The sequence below is a fragment of the Anguilla anguilla genome, chromosome 2 (assembly GCF_013347855.1).
Source record: "Anguilla anguilla isolate fAngAng1 chromosome 2, fAngAng1.pri, whole genome shotgun sequence".
Taxonomy (NCBI): domain Eukaryota; kingdom Metazoa; phylum Chordata; class Actinopteri; order Anguilliformes; family Anguillidae; genus Anguilla; species Anguilla anguilla.
The window spans coordinates 58,587,426-58,606,677 of record NC_049202.1 but is presented as its reverse complement, the minus strand read 5'-3'; the positions used below and the strand labels follow the sequence as shown (position 1 = coordinate 58,606,677).

The 19,252-nt window shown below is 44.6% G+C and overlaps 1 protein-coding gene and 1 non-coding gene across 2 annotated transcripts; one reads left to right on the top strand and one right to left on the bottom strand.

Annotated features, from left to right (window-relative positions):
• Window positions 1-2,647: 2,647 nt before the first annotated feature.
• Window positions 2,648-16,209, bottom strand: cdc37 (cell division cycle 37 homolog (S. cerevisiae)). Its single transcript, XM_035404401.1, has 8 exons — window positions 15,918-16,209; window positions 15,042-15,323; window positions 14,607-14,712; window positions 11,491-11,606; window positions 10,582-10,704; window positions 9,949-10,131; window positions 7,598-7,669; window positions 2,648-5,083 (listed from the first exon to the last, which is right to left on the bottom strand). The coding sequence occupies exons 1-8, from the start codon at window positions 16,023-16,025 to the stop codon at window positions 4,955-4,957; spliced, it is 1,119 nt and encodes a 372-aa protein (XP_035260292.1). The 5' UTR covers window positions 16,026-16,209; the 3' UTR covers window positions 2,648-4,954.
• A 2,343-nt stretch (window positions 16,210-18,552) lies between these two features.
• Window positions 18,553-18,624, top strand: trnat-cgu. Its single transcript has one exon. It is a non-coding gene; the product is annotated as a tRNA-Thr (tRNA).
• The last annotated feature ends 628 nt before the right edge of the window (window positions 18,625-19,252 follow it).

The following is a 19,252-nucleotide window of genomic DNA, read 5'->3' as shown; positions in this document are numbered from 1 at the left end:
AGAGCATAGCTCTGCAGAGCATCTCAAAGGATCACATCATGAACCTAGTGATGCCCAGGAGTCAGACTCAATGCAGACATCAAATTTAAGGGGTATGCAATGAAACATTGCCCTTGCAAGTCATTCATTCCATATATTTTTTATTTGAAATACAGTACACAGGAAAAACATCCAGTTTGCCACAACTGCCCCAATGCTGTTGCATTTAACTGAAGGACATGACCCGTCTGAGTTGGGAATTATGTCAGCTGATAACCATACAAGCTTTACAGGATTACTTTTGCTCTGAGATTGCTTGGTCTGTAACAATGGGACAGGGGAAATAAAGGTTTAAGCAGCCTTGATGATGGATGGCCTCTCTCTCTAGCAAAGGGAAGTTCATTTAAGGGAAGGCTTTCTCTGAAATATGGCTGATTCCAGTGGTTTTTAGCCACCATTGTTATAATTCAATGGTTGCATTGATACGAATCGCCACCACTAATTACAGCCAAAGCTACACAAGATCATGATTTTCTCGACTGATCACTGTCCATTCGTTTATATGACAAAGTACAGCTCTGAAAGTTTGGCAGACTGACCTCAGATCAGTCTGTCACCCCAGCCAGGTACTCTACGGTTATGAGTCAGACAGGACAGACTTGTGCAAGGATTTATTTATGACGAAGAAAACATCTAAAAAATAGTAGCAAAAAAAGTAATCTGATTTGGTAACCGTAGCTTCTCAAGATACCTGCAAAACCCATTATCTATACCAGCTTATTTCTGGTCAGGGTCGCGGGAGGTGCTGGAGCCTATCCCAACATGCATTGGGCGAGAGGCAGGAATACACCCTGGACAGTTCGCCAGTCCATCGCAGGGCACACACATCATTCACTCACACACTCATACCTGGGAGCAATTTACCTAACCTGCATGCCTTTGGACTGTGGGAAGAAACCAGAGTACCCAGAGGAAATCCACATAAACACGGGAAGAACACACAAACTCCACACAGAAAGATATGCAAATAATTGAAATTACAAATATTACCTCACTTAGAATTTCACTCATCCAAATCTAATTTGGAAAGGTAATAAAAATACATTCTGCCAGGCTGTCTGTTGTTCTATGGTGGCTCTGAAGTGCGAAACTCGAAAACAAAAACAAATCACAGCTCCAACTCTCAACTCAGCTGTGACAGCAGAACGCCTTTTTCGAACGCTCTCAATCAGCATCTGATCACAGCCGGCTTCACTCCAGCTGAAACGCCACATTACCATGAATGTGCAGCCTCTGACTGAGCCACACTTCAGTACAGAAAATTAGTGTTCGATTTACCCATAATATATTCATAGGCAAACAGTAAAAACCAATTAATTCATACCATTTCCCAACATTTCATTGCTCAAACGTGTAACATTCATCCTCTGTACTACACTTGTAACGGGTCTGCACAGACCTCAGGCTGCAGAAAGGGCCGTTTTGGGCCCTCGGACCGTTCATGGAGCATTTGGCACAGAACGCAAGGTAAAATAAGCAGTAATTATACTAATATAAACTCCATGGCTGCCATGAGACAGATCTAAAATGGACACTAAGACAACGGCAGGTTATGGACTGCAGATTCAGGTCATGGGGTCATGGACTGTAGGTAGAGCAGTGATTCTCCTCGCTCAGGCCCCAGTAGTCCCCCACTGCTGGCCAGCCTCCCTGCTTGTTGTCAAGTCTACATGTGGAATCTGAAATGTATTTAGGCCTGTAAAAACGATAAAAGGAATACTACCTGAATGTTGCCATGGAAACATCATCTCCTCTCAGATTCCTGAATTCCTCTTAATTATTTATAAATGTATCCTTGGTTAAAATTTAAAAAAAGTTCTACTGAAGTCAGATATAGAAGGGATCCAGCGTTGGAGAGTACACAGCAGTGTAGAAAACTAATCCAGGAGGCTGCTGGGTTGCTGTTCCTCATTTCAGTGCACGTATAGGTCCCATGATCTGGTTTCAAATACAGACCTCATTAGTCAACTGCATCCATCAGGAAGAAGGAACACCGGAGTTGATCATCTTCAGAAGCCTGTGCTAAAACCGTTCTGCTTGCACACTTCGCTTCACTCCAGGCTACATTCTGCGAGCTGAGTACCTCCAGGCATAAGCCAGAGGTACTGTGCACACAAACTGCATGCTTTCTGCAGCTGCACCGCTCCCACACAGATGGCGCTCACGAGCACAGCAGCACTCACTCACACACTGCTCACACCCCAGAACGAGTACATTTTTCCAATTCTGTCACACGGTTAAGGGATTTGCATCGACGAGCTCAAGTCCTCATTAGAACTGAAATGTACGCACACTTGGTTTTGCATTCCCCGGGGGGGCAACGAGGTAGAAACCAACTCCCGAGCTAGACTGAGACTTATCCAGTGGAAAAATGAACACAAGTCTTCTTTCTTTTTTTTTTTTAAATTACATGTTTATTTAGCAATATTTCATGCATACAATTGTTGTTCCACCCCTCCCCCCCCAACAGCGATTACACTAGGCTGTTTTAAAAAATAATGTCACACAACAACCATGAGGAACTAGCTCCCTCTATAGGCTGTGCTGCCTGTAGCACAGTAGAATTCTAGAACGTCAGCGGTGACAGTTCCGATACAAGCATGTGTTCTGTTCTGTTGTGTCGTGCACCAACTCTCCACATTGGCAGGCCGATTTCAGAAGTCTCTCCACAAGACTGATGAATAAATGCAGCTCTTCTACCGCAATCAGACATCAGCCAGTGTGCTTTACTTTAGCACTGGCGAATCAGAGGACAGGAATGCCACCACTTAAAATAGCAATTGTGAGGCCCAGCCAAGGTAGCTTTATGAAAGGAACCAAGAGGAGAAACAATTACGACTGCTTTGAAGCATCCAGCATAAAAAAGCATTATGAATGCTTATAACCAGTTCATAAGCTTTCATAAACCCGCAGGCTGTCAGAAGGGGCGCTAGGACACCATCCATGTCAACTATGACCGTACTGCAACACAGCTGAATCAGGAAGTTGTGGTAGTATTGCCTCTAATATTAGACAATGACACGCTGCCATCAATGACAGTCCACGTCTGTTGTCATAAGTCTTCATGAATGTTTATACTGCTGTATAAAGCAGTTACGAAGGTCAAAGTCATTCACGTAAGCAGAGAAAGGCCTTGAGGCTAGCCTGCAAAGCCATCTGGAAGCAAACCCTGGGATTCTCTTCTGAGCCCATTCAGGGAATTATGGGTAACAAAATCGATTGCCATGTATCAGTCAGAAGATGGATGACATTGTTACACCAGACCGTCACGTCCTTCCACACAATGCCTAGTACATAAAAAATAAAAACACAAGTTTGCGAAATTAATTCATTAATCCGACTGGTCTTGACGTTTTTCCTTTTCTTAAAATGCATCTCATTCTCTTCGAAGGATAATGCGAAGAACTCTCCATTTCAGATGTTAAATAGCTGTCACCCCAGCAGTGATGCCTGTAGCAGCCACCAGATCCGCCCCCGAGGCTGAGATACTGTTATTATTCTGTCCCATGAAGACAATACATCCACAGGAAGTCATCACCAGCCCTACCGCGTCTATCCTGTGGTTCCCCTTCCCCTACAAGCCCAGCGAAGATCACGGCAGACCGCAGCTTTAAAATGTCTTTGAATGTCACAGAGCACGGACGACACGGTTCACGTCAAAGCAACATTTTATTGGCCGCTGAATGCAGGCGCGCGCGTCAGTCGCGCGGAAACTCGTCGTGCAAACTGAACAAAAAGAGGGCATCCCAAAAAAAAAAAATGCTTGTCCGTCGAAGGCTTTGAAAACCGGCCCTCGCTCGGCCTCTAAGCACAACCGCACACAGAGCTCGGCTTTACAGTGGACATTCACCGAGGTTTAGGACAGACGGGGAGACGAGAGAGAGCGGGGGGGGGGGGGGGGGGGAGGACCCCCCACGACTTCACAGACAAACAATCGGTGTGGAAACACATCTCTAATTTACCTTCATCAGTCTCTGACAGCCAATAAAAGCATGAGGGGTACTAATGCAGTGAAGGCAGAAACTAGAAATAAAATAAAGTGTGGACACACGGTTGCATATGATAAGGGTTTCCAACCGATCATAAAACATCAAATTCATCGTGCTTAGTCATTTATTTTATCCATTTCTGTTGTTTTATTATGATTATATACTAATGACGTCTGGACAAAAACACCTCGTGTGTAGGAAATGACTATTTGGAATATGTCATTTTTCATGAGTCAATAAGAGCAACGAAACTGAAAAGGTTGTCATCCTCAGGAAATGCATGGGGTGGGGGGACACACTAGGAATAGCAAAACTTTACTGTGTGATTTGCACACATACACAAACAGGGAGGAAAGGGAGTGGATGGAGAGTGAATATCTGATGCTGCTGCCAAGCTGATCTTGACCTGGTCTGTCTCAGGGATAAGAGGGTAAAGTTGGTTGTGATGTCACAATAACAGAATGGAGCTCCACCAATCATCACAACACTTTGGAAACAACCAGCAGAACAAAGCCTATGCTGATTGGTGGATAGGTTCTGGCTACTTCCTGCCAATTCCCACAGGGATCCAGGAAGTACAGGCCAGAAGTCCTCATTGTTCTATTGGTTGCATCCGCTGTACTCTGTGATTGGAGTTCTTTCTCATTTTGTGACATCACAACCACAAAATCCCTATTCCAATTCCTCTGGTCTGACTGATAGTATTCAGATACCTATGGGGTTGGGGATAGGAGGTGGAGTAATGGGGTGGGAAAAAAATGATTGGGTGGGGGGGGGCGGGGGGTGGACAGTAGTATAGCGAGAATGAGAACAGTTTTGGGTGGGGTAGGGCGTATTGGCGTAAAAGTTGACAATATACAGTGGGCGTGGGGGGTAGGTGAGGGGAGGGAGGTGGTGTAGTAAAGCTGTCCGTCCCAAGGTCTGTTTCACTCCGCCTCTTTCTCCTTCTCCGCCTCCTCCTTCTCTTCCTCCTTGTCGCCAGCATCCTCCTCGGTCCGCGAGTTGGGGACCCAGAGCCCTGAATCGATGCACTTCTGCATGTATATCTTCGCCTCCTAAGGGGGAAGAATGAGCTGCTTTACACCCGCTAAAAATGACACCCGCCCCACATCTCTACACCCCCCCATTACAGCGTGCATCTCAAAGAGGGCTCACATTACCCCCCATTTATTCTGATGTTCAGACCCTAAATGTCTGTGGGGGCGGGGGGCGGGCAGAAATATTTGGCTTCATTTTGCCTAACATTCTCTCTCCTGCTCAAAGGAGTAGATCTGTGTGAACTTAAGACAGACCTGAAGCCTCTAGATGAGACAGTGAAAGACAGGAAGTAAGAATGAGAAAGGAGACAAAGACGACACTTCTATTTTACCATTCTGCTCTTTCTCTTTGAAACAGAAAATTGTCATCTTTTTCATCTCTGCACTGTTTGACCATTTCTGTAAAGCACTCTGTGCTTCAAATGGCTTGTATAAAATGTGCTATGTAAATACAGGTTCTGTAGTTCTTACTGATGATAATAATACTAATAATAACAATGACAATAACAATAATAATAATAATGCATCGATATGAAGCATTTCTCATTTCCCAGAAACCTCATATCCTTTAACAGTAATAGGACCACAGGAAACCGATCAAACTGTGCCAGCCACTTATCAGGCGTGGTAATGCAGTAAAGCTCAAAATGGCTGAACAGGACAGGAGGGACCTGACTGTGGTCCTCCACTGCTGTAAATGCTCAGTCTGTCAGAAAAGGGGAGAGCCCATACGCAGGTCCTGCCATCAGAGGCCTACACACTACACGCTACACACTACATGCTAGACACTACATCCTACACGCTACACCCTACACCCTACATGCTACACGCTACACCCTAAATGCTACATGCTACAGGCTACACAGCACAGCTGTTGCCGGCGGCGAGCTCTTCAACCAACTGATCCACTCCACACCCCAAAATGACACCTTTATCCATTTTTTTGGGTCCCTTTACTTTTGGTTAACACGACCCTGCGCATATTTTCTAAATCTAAATGACTTTATAATGCCTCTGAGCTACGGCCTACCCGTTCCTTTTAAAGGCATTAAATCCCACACAAGCCTGCTCTCAGTGAGACTAATGAGATTAAGAGCTTCTGGGTCCGTTGCATAAGCAGCCAGGCCTGGATTTTATGCTCATTTTTAGATCAAGCTACAGCCACTTAACAAGCAACGAGTCAAACGGCTGCTCGATTCAAAAAGCGCGATTAGCTGATCTGTGTGACTTACATGAACCAACGTCCTAAAGAGTGTAGCATTTAAACCGAGTCACTTTAATCCTGTGACTGAGCACATGTCGAGTCTATGAGTGATTCCAAAGAGGAAGACAAACATGAAAGAGCGAGTCATTTTGCAGTACAAGAGAAGGGGAAAGGAGAGAGTTGAAGCTGAATGAGGACAGGAGAAGGACAGAGATGAGAGGGTGAGAGATTCTACAGGACAGGAGAAGGACAAAGGTGAGAGGGTGAGAGATTCAACAGGACAGGAGAAGGACAGAGGTGAGAGAGTGAGAGATTCTACAGGACAGGACAGAGGTGAGAGATTCTACAGGACAGAAAGCCAGAGGTGAGAGAGTGAGAGATTCTACAGGACAGAAGGACAGAGGTGAGAGAGTGAGAGATTCTACAGGACAGGACAGAGGTGAGAGAGTGAGAGATTCTACAGGACAGAAGGACAGGTGAGAGAGTGAGAGATTCTACAGGACAGGACAGAGGTGAGAGAGTGAGAGATTCTACAGGACAGAAGGACAGAGGTGAGAGAGTGAGAGATTCTACAGGACAGAAGGACAGAGGTGAGAGAGTGAGAGATTCTACAGGACAGAAGGACAGAGGTGAGAAAGTGAGAGATTCTACAGGACAGAAGGACAGAGGTGAGAGAGTGAGAGATTCTACAGGACAGAAGGACAGAGGTGAGAGAGTGAGAGATTCTACAGGACAGGACAGAGGTGAGAGAGAGATTCTACAGGACAGAAGGACAGAGGTGAGAAAGTGAGAGATTCTACAGGACAGGAGAAGGACAAAGGTGAGAGGGTGAGAGATTCTACAGGACAGGAGAAGGACAGAGGTGAGAGAGAGAGAGATTCTACAGGACAGGACAGAGGTGAGAGATTCTACAGGACAGGACAGATGTGAGAGAGAGAGAGATTCTACAGGACAGGACAGAGGTGAGAGAGAGTGACTGTACAGGACAGAAAGACAGAGGTGAGAGTGAGAGATTCTACAGGACAGGACAGAGGTGAGAGAGAGTGACTGTACAGGACAGAAAGACAGAGGTGAGAGTGAGAGATTCTACAGGACAGGACAGAGGTGAGAGTGACTGTACAGGACAGAAAGCCAGAGGTGAGAGTGAGAGATTCTACAGGACAGGACAGAGGTGAGAGAGAGTGACTGTACAGGACAGAAAGACAGAGGTGAGAGTGAGAGATTCTACAGGACAGGACAGAGGTGAGAGAGTGAGAGATTCTACAGGACAGGACAGAGGTGAGAGTGACTGTACAGGACAGAAAGACAGCAGGCTGCACGTAACGTACCGTCGGGTCCATTTTGCTGATGGCGTCCTGCAGCATCTGAATGTCCTTCTCATCAAAACACTTCTGCAGCTCCTGCCCACGGAGAGAGACATCAAAGGAACAGCTTTTAACTCAATGCCTCTTCAAACTGAAATCACACTCACACACATTATTCCAAAACACACCTTTCAGCCTGCCCTCACACTGAAATCACACTCACACACATTATTCCAAAACACACCTCTCAGCCTGCCCTCACACTGAAATCACACTCACACACATTATTCCAAAACACACCTCTCAGCCTGCCCTCACACTGAAATCACACTCACACACATTATTCCAAAACACACCTTTCAGCCTGCCCTCACACTGAAATCACACTCACACACATTGCAAAACACACCTCTCAGCCTGCCCTCACACTGAAATCACACTCACACACATTATTCCAAAACACACCTTTCAGCCTGCCCTCACACTGAAATCACACTCACACACATTATTCCAAAACACACCTTTCAGCCTGCCCTCACACTGAAATCACACTCACACACATTATTCCAAAACACACCTCTCAGCCTGCCCTCACACTGAAATCACACTCACACATTATTCCAAAACACACCTCTCAGCCTGCCCTCACACTGAAATCACACTCACACACATTATTCCAAAACACACCTTTCAGCCTGCCCTCACACTGAAATCACACTCACACACATTATTCCAAAACACACCTTTCAGCCTGCCCTCACACTGAAATCACACTCACACACATTATTCCAAAACACACCTCTCAGCCTGCCCTCACACTGAAATCACACTCACACACATTATTCCAAAACACACCTCTCAGCCTGCCCTCACACTGAAATCACACTCACACACATTATTCCAAAACACACCTCTCAGCCTGCCCTCACACTGAAATCACACTCACACACATTATTCCAAAACACACCTTTCAGCCTGCCCTCACACTGAAATCACACTCACACACATTATTCCAAAACACACCTTTCAGCCTGCCCTCACACTGAAATCACTCACACACATTATTCCAAAACACACCTTTCAGCCTGCCCTCACACTGAAATCACACTCACACACATTATTCCAAAACACACCTTTCAGCCTGCCCTCACACTGAAATCACTCACACACATTATTCCAAAACACACCTTTCAGCCTGCCCTCACACTGAAATCACACTCACACACATCAGGCCATAACCCCACAGCTAGAGGTAATTCTTTGTCACTGGAATTCACGTAGGGAAGGGAAGGTAGAGGAATTTTTTTGGGGATCAAAAAATGGTCTGGATTCAATCAACACCGGTCTTAAACCAAACTGCCTATGATTAAAAAAAAAAATAGACAAACAGAGTGAATCCAGGTGTTTGTTTGGTCGAGGGTAAATGGACAAAACGCCAAAACAACAATGCAACCGCAGCCAGTCACTTCACGTTTCCACAGAAAGGAAAGGGACGACAAAAACTGGCGAACGCAGCACGTCTCATTTTGTGAAGCACTGGATGCGTTTTGGGACTGCCGACCGTTGATCGCTCCCCTTTTTCCACTTGTCCAAACTTCTGTTGATTGGTTGCCATGGTTTTTTTTTCAGAAAGCCCCCGGAGGCTGGTTTACACAGCACCCAGAGGAGGCGGAGCTCACCGCTATCATGTCTGAAGTTTGACTGAGAGGAACAGGTGCGCGAGAGCACTGCACCATTCAGCACAGGGCACAAGATGGAGAAGCAGAGGATTAGAGAGAGAGGGAGAGAGGGAAACATAGTGATAACATGACAGAGACAGACGGAGAGAGAGACAGAGGACAGAGAAACGAAGAGCAGTAGGGGAGAAAAAGTAAGACTGAAAGTTTAATTGATTCCTTTATTCTTATTATTACTTCTTCTTCATATTCTATTTTTCATTTTAGCATTTTACATTTTTTAAATACTTTACTATTTATTGATTTTAATATTTTATATACATTTCATTTTTTGTTCCATTTCATAATCTCGTTTTATGTTTTTAATTTGTATAACTGATTATTAATGTTGTGTTTTTCCCTGTTTTCCTTTGCTTTTATTATTCCGGCGAAGCACTCTGAGCTGCATTCTGTATGAAAGGTGCTGTACAAATAAAGCTATTATTATTATTACAGAAGAGAGAGAAACAGAGAGAAGGAGGGAAGAGAAGAGAGGCAAAAGTGAATGAGCAAGAGGGAAGGAGAGAGAGCGAAGGGCAAGAAAGAGGGAAGAAGAAAGAATGAGAGAACAGAGTGCGAGAGAGGGAGAGACAGAGAGATGTGGGTGAGAGGGAGAGAAATAAGTGAAGGAGTGAGAGAGAGAGGGGGAGGGGGGCGTACCGCGGGCAGGGACTCGTACACCTCCACAGGGTCCAGGCCCCCTGGCCCCAGGCGTTTCTGTTTCTCCTGCTCCTCGTACTCCTTCAGGGCCTTCTCTATGCGGATCTTGGCCCGGCCCCGCACGCGCTCCTTAAAGGACTCCAGCTCGTCATTAAACGCGTCCTGGTACTGCTGGTCTGCAGTCTGAGGGAAACACAGCAGAGTCCATAACCCCAGAGACACACTCGCACACACAGACATATACAAAAATACACACACACACACACACATATACAAAAACACACACACATATACCATATACACATGCACACACACACATACAAACATACACACACACATACGTACGTACATGTACCATATACGCACACGCACACATATATATATACACACACATATGTACACGCACACACATATACACATGCACATACATACACACACATGCAGAGTCCATAACCCCTGAGACACACACACACACACACATATATACATATACACACACACAAACATACACAGACACGTATATATATATAAACACATATATATATATACACACACACACACACACATACGCACACATACACGCACGCACGCACGCACGCACGCACACGCACATGCACACACAATCACACACACCTTAATCTTGGCGAAGAACTGGCGGAAGCAGCCTCGGGGGTCCACCTTCAGACTCTTGGCCAGCTCCAGGATAAACTGCATGACTATGGTCTGGTGTGCAACCTGCTCCATCAAAGCATGTTTCTGTAAGAGAGAGAGACCAGCTCAAACTCAGTGTGTTTCCATAAGAGAGACCTGCTCCATCAAAGCATGTTTCTGTAAGAGAGAGAGACCAGCTCAAACTCAGTGTGTTTCCATAAGAGAGACCTGCTCCATCAAAGCATGTTTCTGTAAGAGAGAGAGACCAGCTCAAACTCAGTGTGTTTCCATAAGAGAGACCTGCTCCATCAAAGCATGTTTCTGTGAGAGAGGGACAAGCTCAAACTCAGTGTGTTTCCATAAGAGAGACCTGCTCCATCAAAGCATGTTTCTGTAAGAGAGAGAGACCAGCTCAAACTCAGTGTGTTTCCATAAGAGAGACCTGCTCCATCAAAGCATGTTTCTGTAAGAGAGAGAGACCAGCTCAAACTCAGTGTGTTTCCATAAGAGAGACCTGCTCCATCAAAGCATGTTTCTGTAAGAGAGAGAGACCAGCTCAAACTCAGTGCTTCCATAAGAGAGACCTGCTCCATCAAAGCATGTTTCTGTAAGAGAGAGAGACAAGCTCAAACTAAGTGTGTTTCCATAGAGAGACCTGCTCCATCAAAGCATGTTTCTGTAAGAGAGAGAGAGATCAGCTCAAATTCAGCACATTTCTATGACAGAGAATGCTCCATCAAAGCGTATTTCTGTAGGAGAGATACCTGCTCCATCAAAGTGTGTTTCTGTAAAAGAGAGAGACCAGCTCAAACCCAGAAATTTTATGTAAAAGAAAGCCGCTTCAGTAGTGAGTCAGAGTTCAGGTGGCAGAAGTCAGGGGTCAGGTCTCACCTCCTCCACCTCCAGGTCGATGCACATGATGACCAGGTAGTTGGCGGTCTCCTCGCACACCAGGTGGGGGTTGTCCGACAGGTACTTCTGGCTGTCGTCCCAGCGCCTCAGCATCCCTGAGAACACAGACCACCGCGGGCGAACGCACATTAACACAGACACCTTCCCCACACACAAACGCAGGTTAGCGCCTCGGCCAGAGGGCCACAGCAGATCTGACGGGCCTCTCACACACTACCCAGCCACCAGGCTGAACTAATATCATGGACATTTTCAAGTTCAAAAAAAAAAAATAATAATTAATTAGGCAAGAACCTAGCTAGTCACCAAGCTCAATTAAATATGTTAGCACCAACTTTTGGATACGGTCAAGGAAGTTTTAAAAAACGGGTTTCGCCATCAAGCAACAGACCCTTCTTTCTTTGTTCCAGTGAGGTGCTATGAAACGGTACGTTTTCAGCTTTATCATTCAGCCCTGAAGCCGTTTGCTGCTGTGCTCTCAACCGCCCCCTATCAGCACTGATGATACTGGCAGCGGAGGAAAGAAGCAGAGTCCATCCATCACTTTGCCCTGATGTAGCGCTGATATCACTGCACAAGTATGTCCACAAACTCTGTAGCCAGAAGTAACACACAAGTGTCCCCTAAAACACACTAACCGGAAGGGGCTTTCTGTAGGACCACAGATGTTTAAACATTTCCTGCTAAAAAAACGATTACGCATACACTGCGGTATTACTAATTGTAAAACTGTGAAAGCGCGATATTTCCTCAGGTTATAATCGCACCGTCAAAATCTCGTTATGTTATATCACTAGTTCACAAAGTCTCAACTGGAAACTTCTCTACATGGGTTTTTTTTTTTTTTTTAAAAAGACTCTTTAATTAGCGGCTCTGGACCCAGAAGCCCAGTGTAAATCCAGGAGGAGTGCGATTCCAGTCCGGACTCAGTTTGACCCTCTGGTTCTTTAACATCACACCGGTCCTAAATATTTTTCACACTGGTACAAAATTAGATATACCGTTTAATATCGGGACCCAAATTTGAAATTTAGTAGCTTTCGAGTACCTGTCAGATACACGTACTATCATAGCCTAGTGGACTAGACTTATTTCGGGACCCACCTCATACACTCGAGGCCCATTTTTGGCCCCAACACATAGTTTAAGAAACACTGGTTTACCTGAACAGGGATCGACACAAACAAACGATAAACAAGCACACTGTGCTTTTCACCACGGCGCGCACTGCTAACACCAGTTAACGATGTACATCAAGCGACAACTGAAGACTCACCTCAGGCTGCACCTCTCCCCATCCCTCCCTACCTCCCTGTAACCTCTAAATTGACTATAAGCTTAGGGTTGTAACTAGGTAGCTGTTTCTTCGTTGACTTAGTTAATGCACTCGTGTCTTAACTACTGCTTGTATTTTTTGCATAGACTGCGTTGTTACTGTTCTTGTTTGTGTTAGTGTTAATCAGATTAACCTACAGGGTCCAAGTTAAACTATGCGGTTGTTCCCTGCACTTGGAACGGTACTTCTCTCTAGGGTTTTCAACACACTTGTTCCTGGTTATGGTTATACACTTGGTTGTACGTCGCTCTGGATAAGAGCGTCTGCCAAATGCCTGTAATGTAATGTAACATCCCTGAACGGCCTGTCAAGAATGGCAAAGATATTGAACGTGAAATGCAAAGCCCTGGAGGGAAGCCTGCCCCTAGTGGCTAACTAACAGTGCTGCCAGCGGATAGCTGGCTTTCCCAGGGGAACTCCGGTCCTGTCCTCGACTCCGCTTAGCCTCAACACCGCAAGGCCGCCATCCGCCAACAACTTCCCGCCCTCTATCACCTCAGCAAAGGGTTGTCCTTGTGCAAGATGGCGGCTGAGGACCCAAAGGGCTGGTGCTGTGTCGACTCTTCCCCCACCCCCCCCCCCCCCCCCCCCCCCCCCCCCCCCCCGATTCTGAAAGCTGCGATACAAACTCAAGCAGAGGCGACAGAATCCACACGCTGCATTAGCGACCCCCGAAATAACCAAGAATTTCTCATTTAAAATACCACAGTGTGGACCCCCCCCCCCTTCCCCCCCCAAGGGTTCTCCGTCCAGGGCGTCGTGCTGTATTGGGAAATATTTTCCCGCTCATTTGGAAGCCGCTAATGCAGAGAGCGGATTCTGTTGCCTTCATCCACACTGCTCTTCTGTGCTAAACCTGAGTCACCAGCCTGAGGGCGGCCATTATCATTTCATCTTACTGCTATATAAACGCAATCCAAAATAATCATAGTCATCATCACAAAAAGACAATAATACTTACTAGCAGTAGTTGTATCAGTAGTAGTGTAATAAGAGTGCAGTGGTTAAAGATCATTAAAATAATACAAAGAGTGAAGTTATAATTTTTTCATTCATATTTTAGGCACTCTTTCCCAGAGTGGCTTGCAAAGCTTGTATTCATTACAAACCACCCATTTATAACTGAACATTTACTGAAGAGGCTCAGGTTACGCAGCTTGCTTGAAAAGTAGTTATTATCATTGCTACCAATACTATTGTAACTCGCTATAGACTACATTTAGCATCTTTCATGATGTCACAGTACACCGCAAAAACTTCACTGCTCATAAGGAAACCAATCAAACGGTGACATGCTCTAAACTCTGAGACACGCGACCCAAACCCACTTAGAAGGCGTGCCTCGGGTGTTCTTATTTGCTTCTGTGCATCGCTGCACCCCATAATGCAAAACTAATTATTATTCAATGCTGCACTGCCATGTTGCCACGGCAAACCTGCCGCCCACAAGAAAATTAACGAGCTTCACGCGCCTCTCATCTCGTCCTGTCACTCTTGTTCGCATCCTCAGCCAATATTACCAAAACAATTATGTTGCTTACACTACACTGCATTTATATGTGAACACACTTACATGAATTCGCACATGCAAGTACACTTACATGAATAGTCTCATATATTAATATACTCTTCTGTGAACACAGTTATATTACAGCACGGGTCCCTGGATAAAGTCACACAAACACACTCTTATGCGAATACCATTAAAATAATCATATGTAAGCAGCTATAGGAGACAAGCAGAGTGTCAGAAACTCACCAAAGTGTTTTATCTGTTTCTCGTATTTCTCTACGAAGGTCTTGTGCTTCTGTTCCTTCTCCTCCTCAGTCTCCTCTTTCACCTCCGGCTTAATGTTCACCACACTCTGATGAGAGTGTGTGTGCGTGTGAGAGAAAGAAAATCAAACTTGTATCTTTAGTAACGCTATGCACTGTGAAATCTTGGCGATAAACAACTATCTGCATTTTAACTAGCTATGTGGAGGGAGGGTTGGCTGACAATTTGTCTCCACAACATGTGCTGGGAAGTCACACACAATTATTTTATAAAAAGTCTGCAATTAACTTGAGAATAGTACCTTAAATACAAACTCAGATACAGACAATGTCACAAAGATAACCACACCTGCACAATGAGTCTCACCGGTGCACTGACGTCAGAAAGCCTAACCTGTACGCTGTGTCAGTAGCTTACCTTGCTGAAGCCCTCCTTGCTCAGTGTGTCCACGTTCCAGGGCATCTTCTTTTCCTCGCGCCGGTGCTCCTCAATCTTCTTCTCCCAGCTGCGCTCCTCCTTCTTCAGCTGCTTCTCCTCGTCTCGCGCCCGACTCAGCTCCGCCTTGGCGTCGTCCGTGCCCGCGCTCTCCAGCTCCTTGATCCGCTTCTGCAAGTCCGCCAGCTTACGCCGACACTCCGCCCGACTCTTCTCCAGATCGGCCCCTTGCTTCTCGAACTGCTCCATCCGATCCACGCGGGCCTGAGGGAGGTGGTGGATGACAGGCGAATAACAGATATAGCGGACGCGCACAATTCTTTACTGTCCGTTTTGAAAATGAGGTAAACGGTTACAATTTGGGAAAAACTTAACTCCCACGCCAAGTAATCTTAATTAATTATTAGTTTTTAATTTGTCTAACCTGACATATAGTGGCTAGGTACCAAACCTCACAAGCTCGATAGTTTCAATATAAAGTAACTTTATCAAGCTAATAATTAACGTACTCTCATTGTCGTAATTTAATTATGGGGACGTTAATTAGAGCTAAATGTAGCTTTAAAATGAGCAAACTACATTAACCAGCTAGCTCACATCTGATACCTGAGCTAGGTAGACCGTTACCTAATGCAAAGCAACGTTATTAATCAGAGATGTAGCAAGTTAGCCACATAGCGTTAGCTAGTAGGCTAATCTAATGCGCTTTTAAAGAACTAGACTAGCTAGCAAGCTAAGTTACAGTTAGCATTTAGCTGGCTAAAGTGCGTCGGAAATTCAGTTCAACTGAAAAACAGAGGGGTCAATCGCTCTACAGGATGCGTGTATCGCCCGACGAATATGCGTTCTACTGCATACCTGATGTCTCCATCTGAAAAGGCTGGGGGTATCAATATTTGGATGAATGTCGTCCTCATCGTCTGACACCTCGATGTGGTCCCACACGCTGTAATCTATGGTCGTCATCGCCGCTGTTTCGCTTGTAAAAACACAAATTTGGACGCGCAAAAAAACCCCGGAGACTAGTTAAGACAATGCAAAAACGGAAATGGAGACGCTACTTTTCGCTTTTTGTGGAAAATCCCACAAACTGGTAAGATTCGCCGCGGTTCAACCTCCTGTGTGTTGTTCGGTCTTTCTGGAAATCTCCAAAGCTTCCGCTTTGGCGTAAAGACGCACCTGACGCATCTACGCACAATCGCGTTCTGACGTATACTGGTTTTGAAATGGAAGATGGTGGACATAAAAAAGATAACACTGTTGATACTTTACGCTTTTCGCATGTCCTGTGCGTGTCACAGAGAGACTCGAGTCGTGGGTTTGTTGAGTGAAGCTCGTATTCAGCAGTTGCACTTGTCTACAGTACCATACTCGTTGAGGTTAATCAAAGGAAACTATGCGAATCGCAATGTCCCATTTAAGATTAAAAAATAAAATAACGGAACACGAAATTATCCTGGTTAATTCTGTAGATGTGGCTGTTAGCTATCATACAGTACAGGAGCACATCTCATAGGTTGTTCTATAATATTGAAATATTTTCTACTGTTGGTTCACAATATTAGAAGGCTTGAAAAACAAGTCGATTTAGCCTGCTAATATTATGAATCAACTGTTTAAAGTCTTTCATTTGTACTGAATCTTACGTGACAACGTTAAGTGCGCCACAAATTAGTTGCTCGTGTAAACTGTGTAAAAATAATAACTCCTACTTGTTAACCGTGACAAAGACAATACCCATAAAATAAAGACAACCAACCGAAAAGTAATAATTCTACAATATCCGAAATCAAAATACTGTAGCCTACTGCGCCTTCTGTTGTAAACTGTGTTTCATATTTTCGACCACTAGGTAGCACCCTTTGATCTTCAGACTTGATACAGACCCTGTGTCGTTTAGTTTTGATTTTGAATGATAAAAGCCTGAACTGTAAGAAAATATTATATGCATAGATTTAGCAGCTCACAAAATATTTAGAAATATAGCACATGAATTACATGTTTATATCATAATATGATAAAATGTCTGCCATTATGCAGAAAACTTGAGATGGGAATTTTAATCATTAGTATGCCTCATTAAAAGCAGCATCTCAAAATAAGGGTCTTACCTCGAAGAAAACACTGCATATTTTTGGAAGAGATGTTCAAAATCTTGTGTTTTTCCTGTTCCGTGTGGATGGCAATGGGGTTTCCTTCAGAGCAGATTCCAAACACACAGAACCCAAATATAACCTTTCCTGTCTCTCTCTAAATTTGAGAACTAAGCTGCACATTTGTTTACAGTCTGTGAAAATTTTATTTTGTTTGAATAATATACTAGATAGCATACAGATTAATGGGTTATTCCATGCAGAGCTACACACGAAATCTGAGATTGCACCTTCTAGCCAGTGATACATGAGAGTAAATCACTGGGGCTTCGTCATCAGAAGGCATTGCTCGTAAATCCTTCTCTCCTGTGTCTGCTTCTGACTGTAACTTAAATGCTTTTAAAACTGTAAATAATTTAGTGAGAAAAATGGGCCTCCATTCAGGATCCACTGCACAGTTTGATGGGAGGTGTGAACAGCCTACTGTAAAGTAGGCCTATTCATCCTCTTAGCAACTGGTAATCTTGTGTTTCGCTTACAAAACATTAATATTTGCTGTGCTCATACACGTCATTATATAGAATTGCATATAATGAAGTAATGGATTATAAATGTCAATTTATTGTACATGGCAGCATGTACTTTGTATACATAACCACCTAGTAGATCCACCAAAATCTTATCCAATATCTTGCAAATAACAATGCACACAGTGAGTCTTAAAGATCAGATTTTGAGAAACAAATAGGATTTACCAGCTGAAAGTATGTGTTTCGCTGTATCCATTTCAGTCATTCTTCTGAGACTTACAGAGCAGTGACACCACTGCTGTCATGTACTGTGGGAAGTCTGGGACTTGTCTGGTGTGGTGGCCAAGCGGCAAGGCGTCGGTCTTGTAAACCGAAAACCACGGATTCGAATCCCGTCCGCGCCTTGAAGTGCCGTATCTTTAAAACCACGATATAACATTCCATGATGTTCCCAGTGAAGCTCTTGCCATAGCTGTCAATGGTGTGTTTTCTTCCCCATCATCTTGGCTGCTCTTTGGAGTCCTGAAAGTGATGAATTGTGGGATACTGAGCTCTAAATACCGTTCTAAGGCGTGCATTAAGTGTAGTGCGTGTTGGCGTTTTTCAGGCATGGGACAGTCAATACTTGTTCCGTATGAACGCACACTTAAATCCACTAAACCACAGGCGTGGGTAATGGGACAGGCCCACCGCCTCCGTTGTTGATTCTCAATGTGAACATGTACAATTTGGTTCTATGTACAAATAGCAGTGAAATATCAATGCACTTAGGGAGGACACAGAAGTATCAGGAGTGGTGACCTGATCAATGATCAACAATATTTTATGATTGTCTATGGTACACATGTACAGCCCAATCAGCACACAGGAGGCATGGTGGCCAAGTGGTAAGGCGTTGGTCTCGTAAACCAAAGATCACGGGTTCAATCCCCGTCCGTGCCTGTCTTTAACTAATCTCTTCATGTCTGTCTTTAGCAGCAGGTTAATGCATTTAATGCTCAATGTTAGAGTGCCTCTAAATACTCTTGCGTCAAGTAAAGGGGTGAGTGTAAATTCAAGATAGACATGGGGTGACCGACGGCACAATTACACATAGTCAGTGCTTGCTTGCAATGTCCTAAGTCTATGCTGCTACTTCTGTTCAGTGCTCAGTACGTTGTGAACACATCTCCAGGTCCTGGGGTAATTAAGAGCATGTTTGGGAGAAACTATCAATGTGTGTTTTCTTTATGAAGCTAGGGGAAGTACCCTAAAGCTGGGCTGTCCGACCCTGTTCCTGGAGATCTGTCGTCCGGTAGGTTTTCATTCCAGCCTCAATTTGGCACACCTGAGTAAACTAATTAGCACCTCAACAAGATCTATAGCTGTTGGATGAGGTGTGCTTTGTTAGGGCTGGAGTGAAAACCAACAGGATGGTAGATCTCCAGGAACAGGCATGGCTATCACTGATCTAGTAGATCCTAGATTGTTATTGCTAAGGTCAGTGTCCTCCCATCACAACTGAAGGGTTGACAAAAAAGCTGCAGAGCTCAAAGTTTCAGGGGATAAAGAAATAATTCCAGAGTCTCCA

Bases quoted from the DNA above. Each gene is read 5' to 3' on its own strand.
- cdc37 (XM_035404401.1), bottom strand. From the start codon at position 16,025: ATGACGACCATAGATTACAGCGTGTGGGACCACATCGAGGTGTCAGAC. The intron at 10,132-10,581 runs GTGTGTGTGATT...TGTTTCCCTCAG, and splicing joins AGTTCTTCGCCAAGATTAAG to ACTGCAGACCAGCAGTACCA. The intron at 5,084-7,597 runs GTACGTTACGTG...CTTCCCCCTTAG, and splicing joins TCAGCAAAATGGACCCGACG to GAGGCGAAGATATACATGCA.